Consider the following 17,083-nt stretch of genomic DNA (forward strand, 5'->3'; position numbering starts at 1 on the left):
AAAGTTGGCATTTCGAGCCGAGACCCTTCAGCAGGACTGGAGAAAAAAAGATGAGAAATCAGAGTAAGAAGGCGGAGGGAGAGGAGATAGTAGTTGATAGGTGAAACCAGGAGGGGAGAGGGGTGAAGTAAAGAGCTGGGAAGTCAATTAGTGAAGGAGATTACGGGCTGGAGAAGGAGATGATAGAAGACCATGGAAAAAGGGTAAGAGGAGGAGCACCAGAGGGAGGTGATGGGCAGGTAAGGAGATAAGGTGAGAGAGGGAAATGGGAATAGGGAATGATGAAGCTGGTGGGAGGCATTAATGGAAGTCTGAGAAATCGATGTTCATGCCATTAGATTGGCAGCTACCCAGACAGAATATAAGGTGTTGTTCCTCCAACCTGAGTGTGGCCTCTTCCTGGACACCCCTCTCTGGTCTCCTGCCTGCTCTGGATCTTTTCATTGCTAACTGGTGACAAGACATCAACCGTCTCGACTTTACTACTCCAGCCTCACTCCTTCCAACTGCACTGCTCCCCACTCTCTCGTAGTAATCCTAACTTTACCATCAAACCCGCAGGTAAGGGGGGTGCTGTAGTATTCTGGTGGACTGACCCCTAACTTGCAGAGGTCTGGCAACAACTGTTAGACACCTCCTCTTACTGAGCCCTTGAACAGGACCCCACTAAGGAGCACCAGACCATTGTCTCCCACACCGTCACCAACCTTATTAACTCTGGGATCTCCCATCCACTGCTACCAATCTCATAGTTTCTGCACCCCGCACCTCCCGTTTCTACCTCCTACCTAAGATCCACAAACCTGCTTGTCCAGGTAGACCCATTGTTTCTGCTTGTTCCTGCCCCACTGAAGTCATATCTGCATACCTTGACTCAGTTTTATCTCCCTGGTTAAGTCCCTTCCTACCTACATCCGTGACACGTCACATGCTCTAGATCTTTTCAACGACTTTCAGTTCCCTGGCCCCGATCATCTTATTTTCACTATGAATGTCCAATCCCAATGCACCCCCATTCCCCCATCAGGAAGGCCTCAAAGCTCTGTTTTTTTCTGGACACCAGACCCAACCACCACTCTCCTCCATCTGGGCGATCTTGTCTTCATTATCAATAATTTCTCCTACAGCTCCTCCCACTTCCTTCAAACAAAAGGTGTAGCCAAGGGCACTGCTGTGGGTTCCAGCTATACCTACCTTTTTGTCGGCTACGTGGAACAGTCTATGTTCTAATCCTACACTGGTATCACTCCCCAACTTTTGCTTGGCTACACAACAACTGCATTGGTGCTGCTTCCTGCACCCATGCAGAGCTCGTCAACATCATCGACCTTGCCCCAAACTTCCACCCTGCCCTCAAATTTACCTGGTCCATTTCTGACACCTCCCTCCCCTTTCTCGATCTCTCTGTCTCTAGATTCCAAACAGCGTTCTTCTGCCATGGTACTTATTGGAGACTGATGAACCAGCTTTGAAGGAGACCATATATTTACTGTGGTGATACACTCTGACCTGGCCTGTGAGCCCACTGCAGTATGATGCAGTATGAGAACAGTTCCATTTTGAAACAGTTTACTTATGAATGAAAGCTTGAGTTAGTGAAGACAAACTATTAATTGTACGTCTATCTGAGCACAGTTGATGGCAAACAGGTTTGGATTGGTTGTAAGAAAACAAATGGAATGTTATGTAGGTGTATAAATTTGATGAATAACTGTTAACTCACACAATGACTTATATGGCATTGCCCTCTACAGTGTGCCAGCCAGGTAACCATACCACCTGGAAGTAAATACCATACGAGTAAGGATTACCCAGACAACGTCCTTCGTTTTGTACGCAGTCATCCCATGATGTACCAACATGTTCACCCAGTACACAACAGACCCGTGCTCTTGAGAACGGATGGACGACACAACCTAAAGCAAGTAGTTGTGGATCGTGTCAATGCTGAAGATGGCCAATATGATGTCCTGTTCCTTGGCACAGGTAAGCTGGACTTTGGGTGACAATGCTGTTGAAGTTATGTGGTCCATTTCTGAGCCTTTCCCCGCTCAGCCTAAATAATTATAATTCCGAGGTCTTTCTACCATTCCCAATGGAGGCAGTATCTCCAATTCACAGATTGATTTTGTTAATTGGTTTACACGCTACTTCACTGTGTTTGGAATTATACAATGGAAACCAGTCAGAATAATCATGAATCGAAATTTTAAACGCTTCGAATGCTGCCTGCGTTTCAGTCTCCCATGATGCGTCAGTCAGCGAACTTGACGAGGAACTGGGTCATCTATGGGGCAGCACTCCAAAGGCACATGTCTTCCAGGACACTGCTGGAGATATCGAAATGTCAGGCTGCACAGCCGCTGGTAAAAACCCACCGCTTGCAGAGAACCGTATTTTGAGCTGTAGTTGTAGGTCACAGACTCCGACAGGACCCCAGCCACCTTGAAAAGAAAAGAAAGACAGGAGAAAGGAAGAATAAGCTGTTTCATAGACAATCTGGAAGAAGTCATCTGGATCTACAAAAACCTCTGGCATCACGTTTCCTAGTTCCTCTCCTATTAATCAAAAGTCTTTTTGTCATACCCAGTGGAGGCAATATCTCCAAATTGCAGTTGATATTGTCAATTAACTTCACTGTGGTTAGAATTGGACAATTGAAACCAGTCATTAATTGAATTTTTGGTGTTTTTTGCTTTCTCATGATTGCATCTCTGTGCTTGACCTTTGTAGAAGATGCAGGGAGTCAGCCTCGGCTTGCTGGATATTGCTTATGAGATTTCTTTTTTTATATTTAATTGAATTTAGTTGAAGCTTCTTCCTCATCCACAGATGCAGGGGTGGTGTTAAAGGTTATTGTAATTTACAAGAAGGAGGCTGAAACGATGGAGGAAGTGGTGTTGGAGGAGCTGCATGTATTTAAGGTGAGAATATGCTGATTGTACTTTCTCTGTTGGACATCCTGCAGTGGAGGCAAGTAGGGCATCTAGTAACCAAGGATATCTGTTCAATTCCAGGTGCCAACTCTGATTATCAGCATGGAGATCTCTGTTAAACGGGTAAGATTATGCGGCTGTTGGAGAAGCAAAGAATGTAAAGCAGTCAGACTAAGCAACAAGAAATTGCTCGTTAGATAAACCATGCATTCTGTGGCGGTTCTCACCCCAGGTGTCTTCTCACAAAGCACTCTCAGTTGGCCCCACATTGTCACTCAGCTGGAACTTGTCCCCTAAAGTCACCCTGCTGTTCAGAGGGGGATTTGTCAGCACAGCTTCCACTCCGCAGAGTGCAGAGCTGGGCTCGAACAACCGGAGTATAGGTTTGAGCCAAGAATTCCACAGCCAACCAGGCCAAATTAATGTTTTGCTGCTGGATCTTTGCTCAGAGGTCTGGAGCAAGCTGTTCCTGGTGAACCCTCCTGATGGTTTACAATGCTGTGAGATTACCGGATTTCTCCCAAGCCCAGAGAATTGTTTTCAAGTCAAGTTTATTGTCATTTCGACCATAAACTGCTGGTACAGTATACAGTAAAAATGAAACAAGGTTCCTCCAGGACCCTGGTGTTAATCAATATTCTGCATAATTGCAAACAACTGGAGCTACAGTCTGCACTGACCTTCTGAGCTTTAGAGATTTAAAGAGATGATATCTTCACCAAGCCTGATCGCAGTTCATTTATCATTTTAATTTAGGAAAGCTTATATGTTGCATCAAAGTCAGCTGTTGCTCAGGTGAGGATTCACCAGTGTGACATGTATGGTTCTGCGTGTATGGACTGCTGCCTCGCCAGAGACCCTTACTGTGCCTGGGATGGAGTGTCCTGCACCAGGTACTACCCGTCTGCAGCAACGACAAAAAGGTAATCCACCTCGTTTGTTAACGCACTGACTACGTAGTGAACTCTGATAAACCCTGAATCTGCTGTGCAGGGATACCTGGGACCAGATCAGTGTAACACGGTGTCAGGCTCGGACAGTGCTTGTGCTGTATCAGCTCTGCTGGATATTGTTACACCTGCCTTGACACAAATTGGAAGTGTTGCTTTTTAAAGCCTCACTACTTTTTCTACGGACGTAATTAGAATTAAATAGAGAGCATTAGGGAACATAAAGGACCTGTGTTTAGTGACGCATTTTAGAAAATTAAACCAGGGCACGGCATTACACAGTGAATAGCAGGGCCCAGAGAAGTTTGTTCAACAGAGAGACCTGGAGTTCCAAGCCCACAGTTGCCTAAAGATGGAACACAGGTAGACAGTGTGGTGAGGAAGGCACATGACTTGCTTGCCTTCGGCAGCTAAGCCACTGAGTGCCTTTATTTTAAACAATGTTATGTGGTACAAAACATTGGAATGTTGTGAGCTGGTCTGGTCACCAGACTAGAGGAATGACGTGCTTAAGATAGAGAGGCTGTGGAAGTGTTTCATAAGGATGTTGCCTGGATTGGAAGGCTTGAGCTATCAGGAGAGATTGAAAAGGCAGGAGGAAAATGTACAGTCAACATTTCAGTTTTGCTCTGTTCTCCCTGTAGTGTTGAGACTGAGAGATAATAGACCTGTATAAGATTATGAGGAGGAGACAAATAGGGTAGATAGTCAGTGTAGGATTGTCTAACACTACCAGGTGCTGGTTTAAGGTGAGGGGAAGGAAAATTAAAAGGAATTCAAAGGGTAAATCTTTCACACAGAGTAGCTGGTGTCTGGAATGAGCTGCCAGAAGAGTTAGTGGAGGCAGGAACAGTAACAACATTACAGAGACATCTGAATGAGCAGGATATGGAAAGATCTGCATATACAACATCTACCTTCGTCAATCAACTTTCTCACCTCCTCGAAAAACAGGTCATCCAGACCTGACCTGCCCTGCACAAAGCCATGCTGAATTGCCCTACTAAACATGCTTCTCCAAATGCTCATAAACCCTATCCGTAAGATTCTCTATCTCTGACGCAAGACTCACCGGCCTATAATGACCAGGATTATCTCTATTTCGCTTATTGAACAAAGGAACAAAATTATCTACCCCCCCCCCCCCCCCAGTCCTCTGGCACCATACCTATGGCAAAGATTCAAAGGTCATGGTGGAGGCCCCAGTAATCTAGGAATTGGAATTGGTTAATTATTGTCCCATGGACAAAGATATCATAGAAAGCTTGTCTTGTATATTGTTCATACAGATCAGATCATTACATATGATGCGTTCTATGGTGCATTGATATAAGTTGATAAGGTTGACGGGGACATGTCAAATTTCTCTCACCTCCTGAGAAAGTAGAGGCATTGGAGAATTTTCTTGGCCGTGGTGTCTACGCGGTTAGTCCGATAACCTGTGGCATATTCCATCTAAATGCTGTCCATCTGATATGTTTCCATCCACCAACAGGTCAACCTGGAAGTCCATGACATTAAGTATCTCACTTTCCCCTTCAGCTATTCTATCCTCACACTGGGTCCTTCTATTTGCTAGTGTAGTCTGCCCAGTCACCACCCTCATAGGCCTTCAAAATTCTCTGCAACCTCTCTTTTTGAATAAGTTTCCAGATAGCCATCATAATTTAATTGATAATAAGCACCAACTTGGTTTCTACAAAAACGTGAACCACCAGAAGAGATTATTCACACCCGTCACCACCCCACCCCCCCAATATCCTTACCTCTACCAGCCCTGGTAGTTCTCCAGTAACCCTGCCCTTTCTCAGGGCTCTGCATGTTTTCCTGTTCAATAGTTTCCCAGTTTCTATTCATCAGCTGATTGCTGTGGTGTTGTTACATCAATGTGCTCACACATCATTCCATTCCGTGAATTCTCAGGCTGAATATTTCTATTTCAATATGATACAACGGGAAATATAGATGATCAGAATTACTTAGTAAAGAATCTATTAAAAGATTGCAGGTTTGGCTGTAGAGTGATTTAGCAAGGAAACGGTGCCATTGGCACTATCTGCTACACATCCAATTCACCAGCAGTTGTTCCACGGATGACCATCTGCAGATGATTCAGGTGCTCACCTGTAAAAGAATGATGAGAGTATCTTTCTCCTCCACCCTATCAAGCTGTGTGTTACAAATTCCATCTACCTCCAGTTAACAATTATTTTCTTCTTGAGATCCCCTCTAATGCTCTTACCCCTTACTGAGTACTATGACTCTATGCTGAGTACTTCAGCCAATGTTTTCTATTACCCACCTATGGAGGCATAGAGTGAAACAGCAAGGAAGCAGGTGATTAAGAACATATCAGCCTTCAATGACCCGTTCACAGTGACCCTACACAAATCTGATATATTCTCCCCACATTCCTATCAGCTCCCACCACTCACCTCTCACTAGGGGTAATTTTCAGCAGATGATTAAGATGGTTATCAAAGTAACCCCTCCACAGTAACTCGACACAAATCTGATATTTTCTTCCCACATTCCCATCAGCACCTATGACTCACCTGTCACTGGGGATAATTTACAGCAGCTAATTAACTAACTAGCCCATGGTTGTTGGATGTGGGAGGAAGCCCCAGCAGTGACAACATGCAAACTCCACACAGACAGCACCAGAGGTCAGGATCGAACGCTGATCGCTGGGGTTGTGAGACCATGGCTCTACCCACTGTCCCACTGGGTCATTCCAAACCTATCACACCCCTCCTGAATCTACATACCCCCACTAGGACCTCACTCAGCCACCTCAACTCCAAGGGAAACAAATCCACCCTGACTTGCTAATTATTTCTGTTCTTTTATCACACTCAATGTTTCAGAAACAGCTTCTTCCCCTCTGCCATCAGATTTCTGAACAGACCATGAACCCATACCTCTCTTTTTGCACTACTTACTGTTATATATATCTTACTGTAACTTATAGTAACTTTTTATGTATTATACAGTACTGCTGCCACAAAACAACAAATTTCACAGCATCCAGTTAGTCGGCGATTGTAGACTGGATCCTGATTCTGATTATATTCTCATGTTTTCAGCTGGTTATTTACCAATTTCTGCACTCTCTCTTCTTTCAATCTCTGACCAGGCAGAGTTTCCATGATGAATCGCGGATGGGTAACTTTCTTCTTTATTTCAATATGCTAGCATGCCATCACAAGAAGTTTCCCAGTTCAACTTGCAGTTTACACATTTCACACTATGCAGGCTGCCAGTCAATATCAGATCAATACCGATGTTGGACTTTATGCTGCCTGCTCGTTGTGAGTAAGGCATACTTAATGAATGGATATTGCAACGATGACTCTCCCATTCACGAGAATATGATGTCATGCAATGTGTATTTGGTAAGAACTATGTCTACTCATCTTGGCACAGATCCCTGTAAGACACTTGGGAGACGATGTAGAGTAGATTTTATTGGAGGAATATAATTTGCCTATTTCCTTCCCCCAGGCGATTTCGTCGACAAGATATTCGGCATGGCAATGTAACACAGCAATGCTTTGACCTGCAGAATGGTACGTGACAGTTGTGTTCTACAATCAACAAGGAAGCTGGTTCTAGCATCAGAAAATAAGCTTGTGAAGGGTTTATAAAAATTATTAAAATATCATTCAGTTATGTTTCAGCCAGATTTGTAGTTTTCAGATCTTCCAGCAGAGTGAAATGTCTGACACTGGAACATGATATTAACCTGAAAGACTTTTTGTGTTTCTCTCTCCCCACAGACGGTTCGACTGTCTGATCATTCCTAGTATCTTCTGTTTTATTCAGACATGTGATGTTCTTTCTTATTTTTCAAACCAGCCCGTTCTCAGTACTGACAATATAAGGGATATTAAAGCTGTTGGACACATGAGACACACTATAGAAAAATTAACATAATCCTTGCATAGTTCACTGTTCCACACACCCGTTACCCTCTCACTGAGTCTGATGTTAATGACAGGGAGTCTATCGTGAAGAATAGAAGAACCTTGAAAGGAACAGCACTGAGGAGAGTCAAATGGGTTTATGAAAAGAAGGTCATGTTTAACAGATCTGCTAGTTTTCTTTAAGGACTTGTCTCAATATCTCTCAAATGTTTCAGACAATCTGCCTCAATCGTCCCGTCATGTAGAACATTCCAAGTTTCAACCATCCTCTATGTAAATAAAGTCGTGCTCATCCTCTCCTATCCCTTACTCTCTGCCTTGTGGTTCAGCCAAACGCCTTACTACGTTAGCTATAGTGTTGACATGCACACACGGTCACCTCCTTGTAAACTCTGAGGGTCACCCTGAATTTGTGAATGGCACAGGGGAAAATCAACTCTTTAGGTTTAGTGGTTTCGCCATTAAGAGTCACGGAGCTGATGTTCGGCAGTGTGTGTTTAAAGCGGGAACCAGAAGCAGACTGAACAAGACACCTAGGATGAAATCCTACAAATTGTGATTTATTCTATAGTTACCATGTTCTTGCCTTTCCTCCCATGATCAGATGAAGCACGGTCTAAGCCAAAAGAACGGTTGTTGTATGGGATTGAGGGGAACAGTACATTGCTGGAGTGTACTCCCCGATCTCCTCAAGCCAAGGTGCTGTGGTTTATAGAAGGACGCTCGACCGCTGGCCAGGAGGAGGTGAGTAACTTTGTGAACACTGACCACCTGGCCAGAGCCATTCATTTCAATTCAATTCTCATTCAGTATTTTTATTAGTTTCTGCATAAAGGAATACAGAGTGCAAGAAGATATATATTATAAGTTTAAAAAGTACCAAATACATTGTATTAAAAACACAGTTACAATCACAAACCCCTGTATTTATAAAAATTTAATTAAATCATAATATTAAAATATAATAATTTTGTTATACAGAAAAAAAATCTAAACCTACTACCAAAGTCAGAGCTGTTAGGAAAAGCAAGAAAAAGGGGAAAAACCCTTATCGTATAATAAAATATATTATTAGCTACCATCCGTACTTTACAACAAATCAAAGATTTTGAATTTTCAATTCAATTCAAGTTTAATTGTCGTTCAACCATACATGAATACTCAAGAACACAGCCAAACGAGACACCGTTGCTATGGGGTCAAGGTGCTAAAACATATTACCAATAGTCGTACACAAGATCACAATCACGGAATAAAAGAGTCCCAACGCACCTCCCCCACTACCCCCACGACTTGAGCCCAGTCCTTACACGTACAAGTCAACAAACCCATAAAGGATATCAGCAAAAATACAATGATGCTGGATACACATGTATATAGTTCCAGAACCGCCCCCCCCAGCCCACCGAGATCATCTGTCGACTGACCCCGATGCCTGCCCCAACTCCCGACACCCACTAGGCGATACTATGGTTTTGAGGCCCAGTCACATATTCAAGCACATACAGATTATTAGTAAAAACACAACCACACAAATATCTATGTATATAGCCCAGAGCCCTCAGTCCACTTGTAATCTTCAATCACCACAACCGCGCTACACGGTCCCCGGTAGGGCGTGACAACTCGGACGCCTCTCCCCAGCGGCTGAAAAGCAAGCGACCCCGCAGCTTGAGGCCCAAGCCCATTGAGTGCAGCCAAATAAATCTGCAGCGGTCCACAACAGAGCCTGTCTTCCGCTGAGCAAACCCCTGGGAGGGCAGTGCTGGCTCCATCCTGTATGCTGTGTCACACTGCCCCCAGTGAAATGCCATGGCTTTGCCCTCTCACTCCGGGTGGCTGCAACGGGGGACAACGTAGCAACAATTGAACCAGGTACGGAGGACGAGATGGCCAGCTTCTGCTCCTGATCTCAGGTGGACCTCTGGACCAGGGGCTTTGTCCTCTTTGTGTTCTTCTAACACTTCTCTCCGCTTTCTCTGTAGCAAAATCCTCCTGATCATTATTGGCGTTCAGCCTGGAAATGTGTGAACTGATTCACTCTTGAAGGGTCAATTTGAAGGAGGAATACAGGATTAATCGCAGAATTCTTAGCAGTCAGTCAAGTCAAGTTTTTTTTGTTATATATATATGTGTGTGTGTGTGTGTGTGTATATATATATATATATATACACACACACACACACACACACACACACACACACACACACACACACACACACACACACACACACACACACACACACACACACACACACACACACATATATATATACATACATACACACATATGCATGCTGACGTAAAAGCCAAAGAGAAGGCATATAATAAAGCAAAAATTAGTGGGGCGTTAGAGGATTGGGGAATTTTAAGCACCAACACAAGGCAACTAAGGAAGTCATTAAAAGGGTAAAGATGGAATATGAAAATAAACAAGCCAATAATATTAAAGAAGATACCAGAAGTTTCTTCAGATACATAAAGTGTAAAAGAATGGTGAGAGTGGATATCGGACTGCTGGGAAATGATGCCGGAGAGGTAGTAATAGGGGACAATGAATTGGCAGATGAACTGAATAAGTATTTTGCATCAGTCTTCACTGAGGAAGACACTAGCAGTACGGTGGAAGTTCCTGGTGTCAGGGGTTATGAAGTGTATGAAGTTACCATTACTAGAGAGAAAGTTCTTGGGAAACTGAAAGGTCTGAAGGTAGATATGTTACCTGAACCAGATGGTGTACATTCCAGGTTTCTGAAAGAGGTGGCTGAAGAGATCATGAAGGCATTAGTTATGATCTTTCAAGAATCGCAAGATTCTGGAATGGTTCTGGAAGACTGGAAAATTGCAAATGTCACTCCACTCCTCAAGAAGGGAGAAAGGTGAAAGAAAGGAAACCGTAAGCCAGTTAGTCTGACCTTGGTAGTTGGGAAGATGGTGGTGTTGATTATTAAGGTTGAGGTCTAGGGGTACTTGGAGCCTAATGATAAAATAAGTCAAATTGATAAAATAGGCTGTAGTCAGATGGTTTCCTCAAGGGAAAATCTTAAGTGACAAACCTGTTTAAATTCTTTGAAGAAGTACCAAGCAGGATAGGCAAAGGAGAATCAGTTGATGTTGTGTACTTGGATTTTCAGGGCTTTCCCAGTCCATTGTATTAGGGGAAAGATTCAAGCATGGATAAAGCAGTGGCTAATTAGCAGCAGGCAAAGACTGGGAATAAAGGGAGCCTTTTTGTGTTGGCTGCCAGTGACTAGTTGTGTTCCACTGGGATCTGTGTTGGGACCAATTCTTTTTACGTCATATATCAATGATTTGGATGATGGAATTGATGGCTTTGTTGCAGACTATATGAAGATGAGGAAGTAGAAAGGCTACAGAAAGTCTTAGACAGATTAGGAGAATGGGCAACAAAATGGCAGTGTGGAGGAACAGAGGGATCTTGGGTTCCACATCGACAGATTTCTCAAAGTTGCCGTGCAAGTTGATAGGGTTGTTAAGAAGGCATGAGGAGTGCTGGCCTTCATTAGTCATAAGATTAAGTTCAAGAGCCACAAGGAAATATTGCAGTTCCGTAAACTCTGGTTTGATTACACTTGGAATATTGTTCAGTTCTGATTGCCTCATTATAGGAAAAGTGTGGAAGCTTCAGAGAAGAAGCATAGGACATTTACCAGGATGCTAACAGGGTTAGAGAGCATATCTTACAATGATAGGTTGAGTGAGCCAGGGCTTTTCTCTTTGGAGCAAAGGAAGAAGAGATGACTAGATAGATGTTATGAGGGGAAACTCTAAAGAAGACGTGATGGACATTTGTTTTATATGCAAAGAATGGTCAGTGCCTGAAATAGCTTACCAGGGTAGGAGTGAAAGCAGGCAGTGTGGTGGAGTTTTAGACAGACTCCTGAATATGAAGGGAATGGAGAGATATAGATGATACACAGGAGCAGGGCATTTAGTATAAACTGGCATCAAGACCAGCACAACATTGTGAGTCGAATGGCCCATCCAGTGCTGTACTCTGTACTATATTCCATGTCAACTTTCCTAAATTAATCTGTAAGGTTTGCTTTGTGTAAATGTGACTGAGTGATCACATCACCAGCCCAGTCCTTGTTAATGTATTACCCCAACTCGTTTCAATAAACTTTACATTCTGTGTTTTGACTTATCGGCAGATTAACTCATGGTTGACACTAATGTCGTTAACTTGACTTTTCCACTCTCCTGAGGTCTCGTGCAGCACTGTTACTGTTTCTCACTGGTCATTCTGTCGTTTGTTCTCCTTCCCTTCATCAGCTTAAATATCATTTCATTGTTTCTGGATGTAGCAGGGTTAGTCAGAACCCCAATGAAGAGATGCACTTACTCTAATGTTCTCTTAGGTCAAAACAGACGACCGGGTGATTAAAACCGACTTGGGACTGTTGCTTCTCAATCTCCACCAAAGGGACGCTGGAACTTACCTCTGTAAGTCAAGGGAACATGGCTTCATACAGACCGTGACCAAAATCAAACTGGACGTCCTGCAAGGGGAACAAATTGATGGAATAGTTCACAAAGGTGACGGAGAGGAGCCACGTCGCAGATTTCCCTGTGTGCTCCAGCCTGGCACTCACCACGGGGTGAGACCGTGGTACAAGGAGTTCCTTCAGCTGATTGGCTACAGTCATTTCCAGCAGGTGGAGGAATACTGTCAGAAAATGTGGTGCGGTGGAAAGAGCAGAAAGAAGAATAGACCTGCGGGGCACAAGTGGAAATTTAGCAATGTGCTGGAGGGGAAGGTTAAACGCGGAACCCCGTCAGAGCATCGGCGCGCACCACGACACGTTACAGACACATGAGGATCGCAGATAACAATCAGATTACTGCACAAGCAGAGTTTATTAAATGTTGGCAGGAGGAACAAAGAAATGTTTTATGGAATGTGTTTCTTGTTTACATAAAGCATTGCAGATTCTGGTTTTAGACAAGCAGACTGCTCAACTCAAAGAGGCACCTGCAGCAATATGTTGGTGTATGTCACTGCTGGGGCTATCACTGTGCTCGACATTGAAATGTGCTCTTTACAGACTGACAGCCTTTGTGAAACACATCACCAATGTGGTAGAAAGTTTTGTAGAGTGTCTCCATCCATTCCATTAGCTTGTATCACTATCTCTTTAACATCATCACTGTTGATTCACTCTCTTCTCAATCATATGTGTTGATGTTGTAAAACCATTCAACAATCTCTGCAATAAGCTGGCAAATGTTTTACTTAGTGTCATAAAGGAAACAAGCCCTTTGGCCCAACTAGTCCAAGCCAAACATGATTCCCATCCATCTACACCAGTCCCATTTGCCCATATCCCTCCAAACCCTTCTGGTCCATGTGTCTGTCCAAGTGCCTTTTAAAAATTGTTAATGGACCTGCCTCAACCCCACTTCCTCTGGCAGTTCATTCCACATATGGATGACCTTCTGGGTTAAAAAATTGCCCCTCAGGTTCCTATGAAGTCTCTTCCCTCTTCCCTTAAACCCATGCCCTCTAGTTCCTGATTCCCCAACCCTGGGGAAAGACTGTGCACGTTCACCCTACTTACTTAAATTCACTGTAATCCCTTAACTGGGGTAACTCATCACATCTGGTACAGGCTCAGCTCGTTCATTTTCTTCAGCAATAGAGGAATATTTTTCCAACCCATTCCCACGAAGGAGGGCTTTCTCAACCCATTCCCGTGAAGGACGGCCCCTACAACATTAGTAAATAAACCTAGGGCATTACTTCAAATGTGTCAGTAGATCCAGTTACAGTCATATCAGAAGGTTAAGGTGCAAGGGCTGACCTGCTGGTCACTTTATCAGATATCTACAGTTGTCAGATGAGCCACATCTGCCCATCAGAAACCAAACACCACTCGACCCTCAACCCTGCTCTGTAGTTCAATAATGTCATGATAGATCAAATTCTCTTTCCCACTTCTTTTTGTTCTTCTCATCTCAGTTTGAAATGGGTGCTCCCTCACTCTGAGGCCATATTGTCTGCACCTGGACAGTCCCAGGTTTACAGCGTGTTGGTATCATAGATACTGAATAGATTTAGTCATTCCAAACACACACAACTTACAGAAATCAATAAGAGAAGAACACCAGAAATATGCTGAATTAAAAGAGGAAATTGAAAGACAATGGAACATCAACAGGGTATACATTGTCCTGGTAGTAATATCTACAACTGATATCACCCCAAAGTCTCTACACAATAGCATTAAAGAATAAGGCATCCATAGCAATATCTATGTAAATCTTCAGAAAGCATCAATACTAAACATCACTAGAACAACCCAAAAGTTCCTAGCAATTGAGAAATGAGAGTGCTTAGCTATGCCTGTACTGCAGGATAAAACCAGCTTGAGTTGAGAAAATATAAATAATAGTAACTTTATTTTTACAGCACCTTTCATACATTAAGGCGCAGGTTCAAAGTTCTTCACATGGGTTATAAAGATAAATTAATATAATCTTAAAATATGAGACAAAATTAAACATATGTAAAGACAAACATTATATAGAATAAAATATATTCAAATATATCAAATTATATAAATGTAACCAACATCAACAGGCATTAAGTAATCCTATAATTAGGCCACATTTTAAAAATAGGCTTTTAAGAAGTGTTTTGGGATGTTCCGCAGTACTAGCTTGGCATATCGCATGTGGTAGAGTATTCCAGATTATTGGTGCATAAGAGCAAAAGGCCACATTACCTTACATGCTTGGCTCTAGGAACACTAAGCAAACCAGTATTTGCGGATCTAAGATTACAATTAGGGATGTAAGGGGATAGTTATTCCAAGATGTATGGAAGAGCTAGATTATTCAGAGCCTTATATACAATTAAGAGTATTTAAAAATTGATTCTAAAGGACACAGACAGCCAGTGTAACAATACCAAATCCGTTGAAATGTGCTCAGATTTTCTTTTCTTTTTGGTTCAGATTCTTGCTGCTGAATTTTGAACAAGCTGCAGCTGATTTATATCTTTCTTAGACAGTCCTGAAAAGATTGCATTTCAGTAGTCTAATCGGCCAAAAACAAAAACGTGTATCAATGTTTCTGCATCTTGAGATGTTATAAGAAATCGAACTCTTGCAATGTTCCTTAAATGAAAGAATGCCGCCTTAGTGATATGATTGATATGTGATTTGAAATTTAGCTCAGAGTCAATAATTTAATCAGTGATGACCAGCATCTTTCTTTCTAGTCTGCTTTACCATTCTTCTTTCCACACATTATACTTCCCTCTCATTTAACCTAGCAATAACTCCCTGTAAATGGTCCATGTCACTTCCCTCTCTCCTGCTTTTGTGTTGCCTGAATATTGTGATGCAGTATATTTGCCTGCTTCTCACAGATCATCACAGCTCATCAGTGAAAATGTTTTCTTTATTGCTGTTCTCTGCTTCCTGACAGTTCATCAGTGCTCTGCCTATTGATACATTAGCTCCAAACTCATCTGCTTTTATCTTGCCATTTAACTGTTTATGTTGCACTTTGTCAAGTACATTTTGAAAATCCAAATATTTCACATCTACCAGTTCCCCTCTGCCGGTGCAGACTGATAGCCTCTCAGTGATTTCCCTTGGATCAGCATAGATATTCTACTGTTACCTGCATATTGTAAAAAATAAAAGACCATTATGTTAGTTTTTGGTGTATTTGTTTATCGTACCTGTGACAGAGTTTTCCGCACAACACAACACCCAGCAAGCTGTTTAGAGATGTTAGCAACATCAACACTATTGGATTTGTTTTTCTTGTTTTGATTAAAATCTTAACATTCATTTTTTTAAATTAATTTCTTTGTGTCCAGCTGAAGTGTACTCATTTCCCAAGAGAGAAAATTGTCCCAGTCTCAGCTGTAGATCACAGGCACTGCAACTCCAAATTTGTCCGATGGCAATGAGTCAACAACATTTAAACCTACAATTTAATCACTAACTGTTTCAAGTTTGGTGGGGTCATCCACAAATTATACTCTCTACATCCAAACCCAAGTAATTCACACACAACTGGCAAGTTAACAGTTGAAGGAAGATACAGTGAATGGAGGGTTTGCACAGTGGGCAGGGTGGGGCTACCCCATCAGGGTTCTCCACAACACCACTACCTTTGAAACAGTGACACTGATTTGGACTTGAAGTTAGAAGCCGTGATTAAGATGTTGCAGACCTAACCCCCTATTAATTTAGATGAAGAGATTAAATGAGATATTTCCAAGCCTGTGGCCAACACAAGACGGGTTGTGGATGTGGGCAGAGGAAAGGATGCAGAGATACAAACACACACACACACACTCGTGAGTTAATCAGACCCCGTGATCATTCTGCCGTGGTTGAGTACTGCCAGCTGTGTGAACAGTCAGCGGAGTTCAGAAGCTTCCTTGCCGAGGACTATGCCTTTAAATGCCACTGTAATGTAAACCAACCACTGTGCTTATTCACCTGACCTGGACTACCTGAGAAGGTTCAGGTGAGCTAATGCAGGCACATGACATCACTGATGAAAAAGGTTTTCAGGTTGGTGACCCACGTGATGGCTGGTGAAATTAGATCTGTGTTTGACAATGTGTAAACACTCGATGTAGAAACAGAAAGTGACTGAGGATCCCGGTCCAAGTTCAGAATTGGCAGCATTTCACCTCAAAATGATTGTAGATGACTCTTTCCAAAACACAGTAAAATCTGCAGATGCCGGATGTCCTGATGAAGGGTCACAGCTCGAAACATCGACTGTTTATTTGTTTCCATAAATGCAGGCTGACCTGCTGAGTTCCTCTGGTATTTTGTGTGTGTTGTTAACGCCCCTTTCTCTGGGTCCCACTGATGTCGGATTACACAGCAATGAGGGAATGCAGAGTGCGCATCCAGTTTCCAGACACTGATCCTACATCTCTTCCCAAACAAAGCCAGAGAGCTTACCGGTGAGCCCCATGCAGGAGTTCTGGAGTCTGCTAACCGGCATCGTAAACAACCCGGATCTGCACTCAACGTTCCTCATCACTCTCCTGAGAATGACAACTTCACTGTCATTCAACCGAGGAACTGAAGATATTCAAGTCTATTTGATTTGTCGTTTATCTGCATGGGTATTTTTCACAATAACTTTTAATTTGGCACAGAAGCACAGAGTATACTGTAACTCCATTACAGCACCTGCAACCAGGGTTCAATTCCCGCCGCTGTCCTTAAGGGGTTTGTACGTGCTCCCCATGACCACGTGGGTT

The 17,083-nt window shown here is 42.8% G+C and overlaps 1 protein-coding gene across 1 annotated transcript in view; it reads left to right on the forward strand.

Annotated features, from left to right (window-relative positions):
- LOC140738737 (semaphorin-3E-like) overlaps positions 1–15,503 on the forward strand; it is a 157,564-nt gene extending 142,061 nt beyond the window's left edge. The window contains exons 11-17 of the mRNA XM_073066478.1: positions 1,755–1,986; positions 2,833–2,924; positions 3,018–3,059; positions 3,693–3,859; positions 7,394–7,458; positions 8,420–8,559; positions 12,198–15,503. Of these exons, the coding sequence (XP_072922579.1) occupies positions 1,755–1,986; positions 2,833–2,924; positions 3,018–3,059; positions 3,693–3,859; positions 7,394–7,458; positions 8,420–8,559; positions 12,198–12,656 (1,197 nt within the window). The 3' untranslated portion in view covers positions 12,657–15,503. The remainder of the gene's footprint in view (positions 1–1,754; positions 1,987–2,832; positions 2,925–3,017; positions 3,060–3,692; positions 3,860–7,393; positions 7,459–8,419; positions 8,560–12,197) is intronic.
- The last annotated feature ends 1,580 nt before the right edge of the window (positions 15,504–17,083 follow it).

The sequence above is a fragment of the Hemitrygon akajei genome, chromosome 14 (assembly GCF_048418815.1).
Source record: "Hemitrygon akajei chromosome 14, sHemAka1.3, whole genome shotgun sequence".
Taxonomy (NCBI): Eukaryota; Metazoa; Chordata; class Chondrichthyes; order Myliobatiformes; family Dasyatidae; genus Hemitrygon; species Hemitrygon akajei.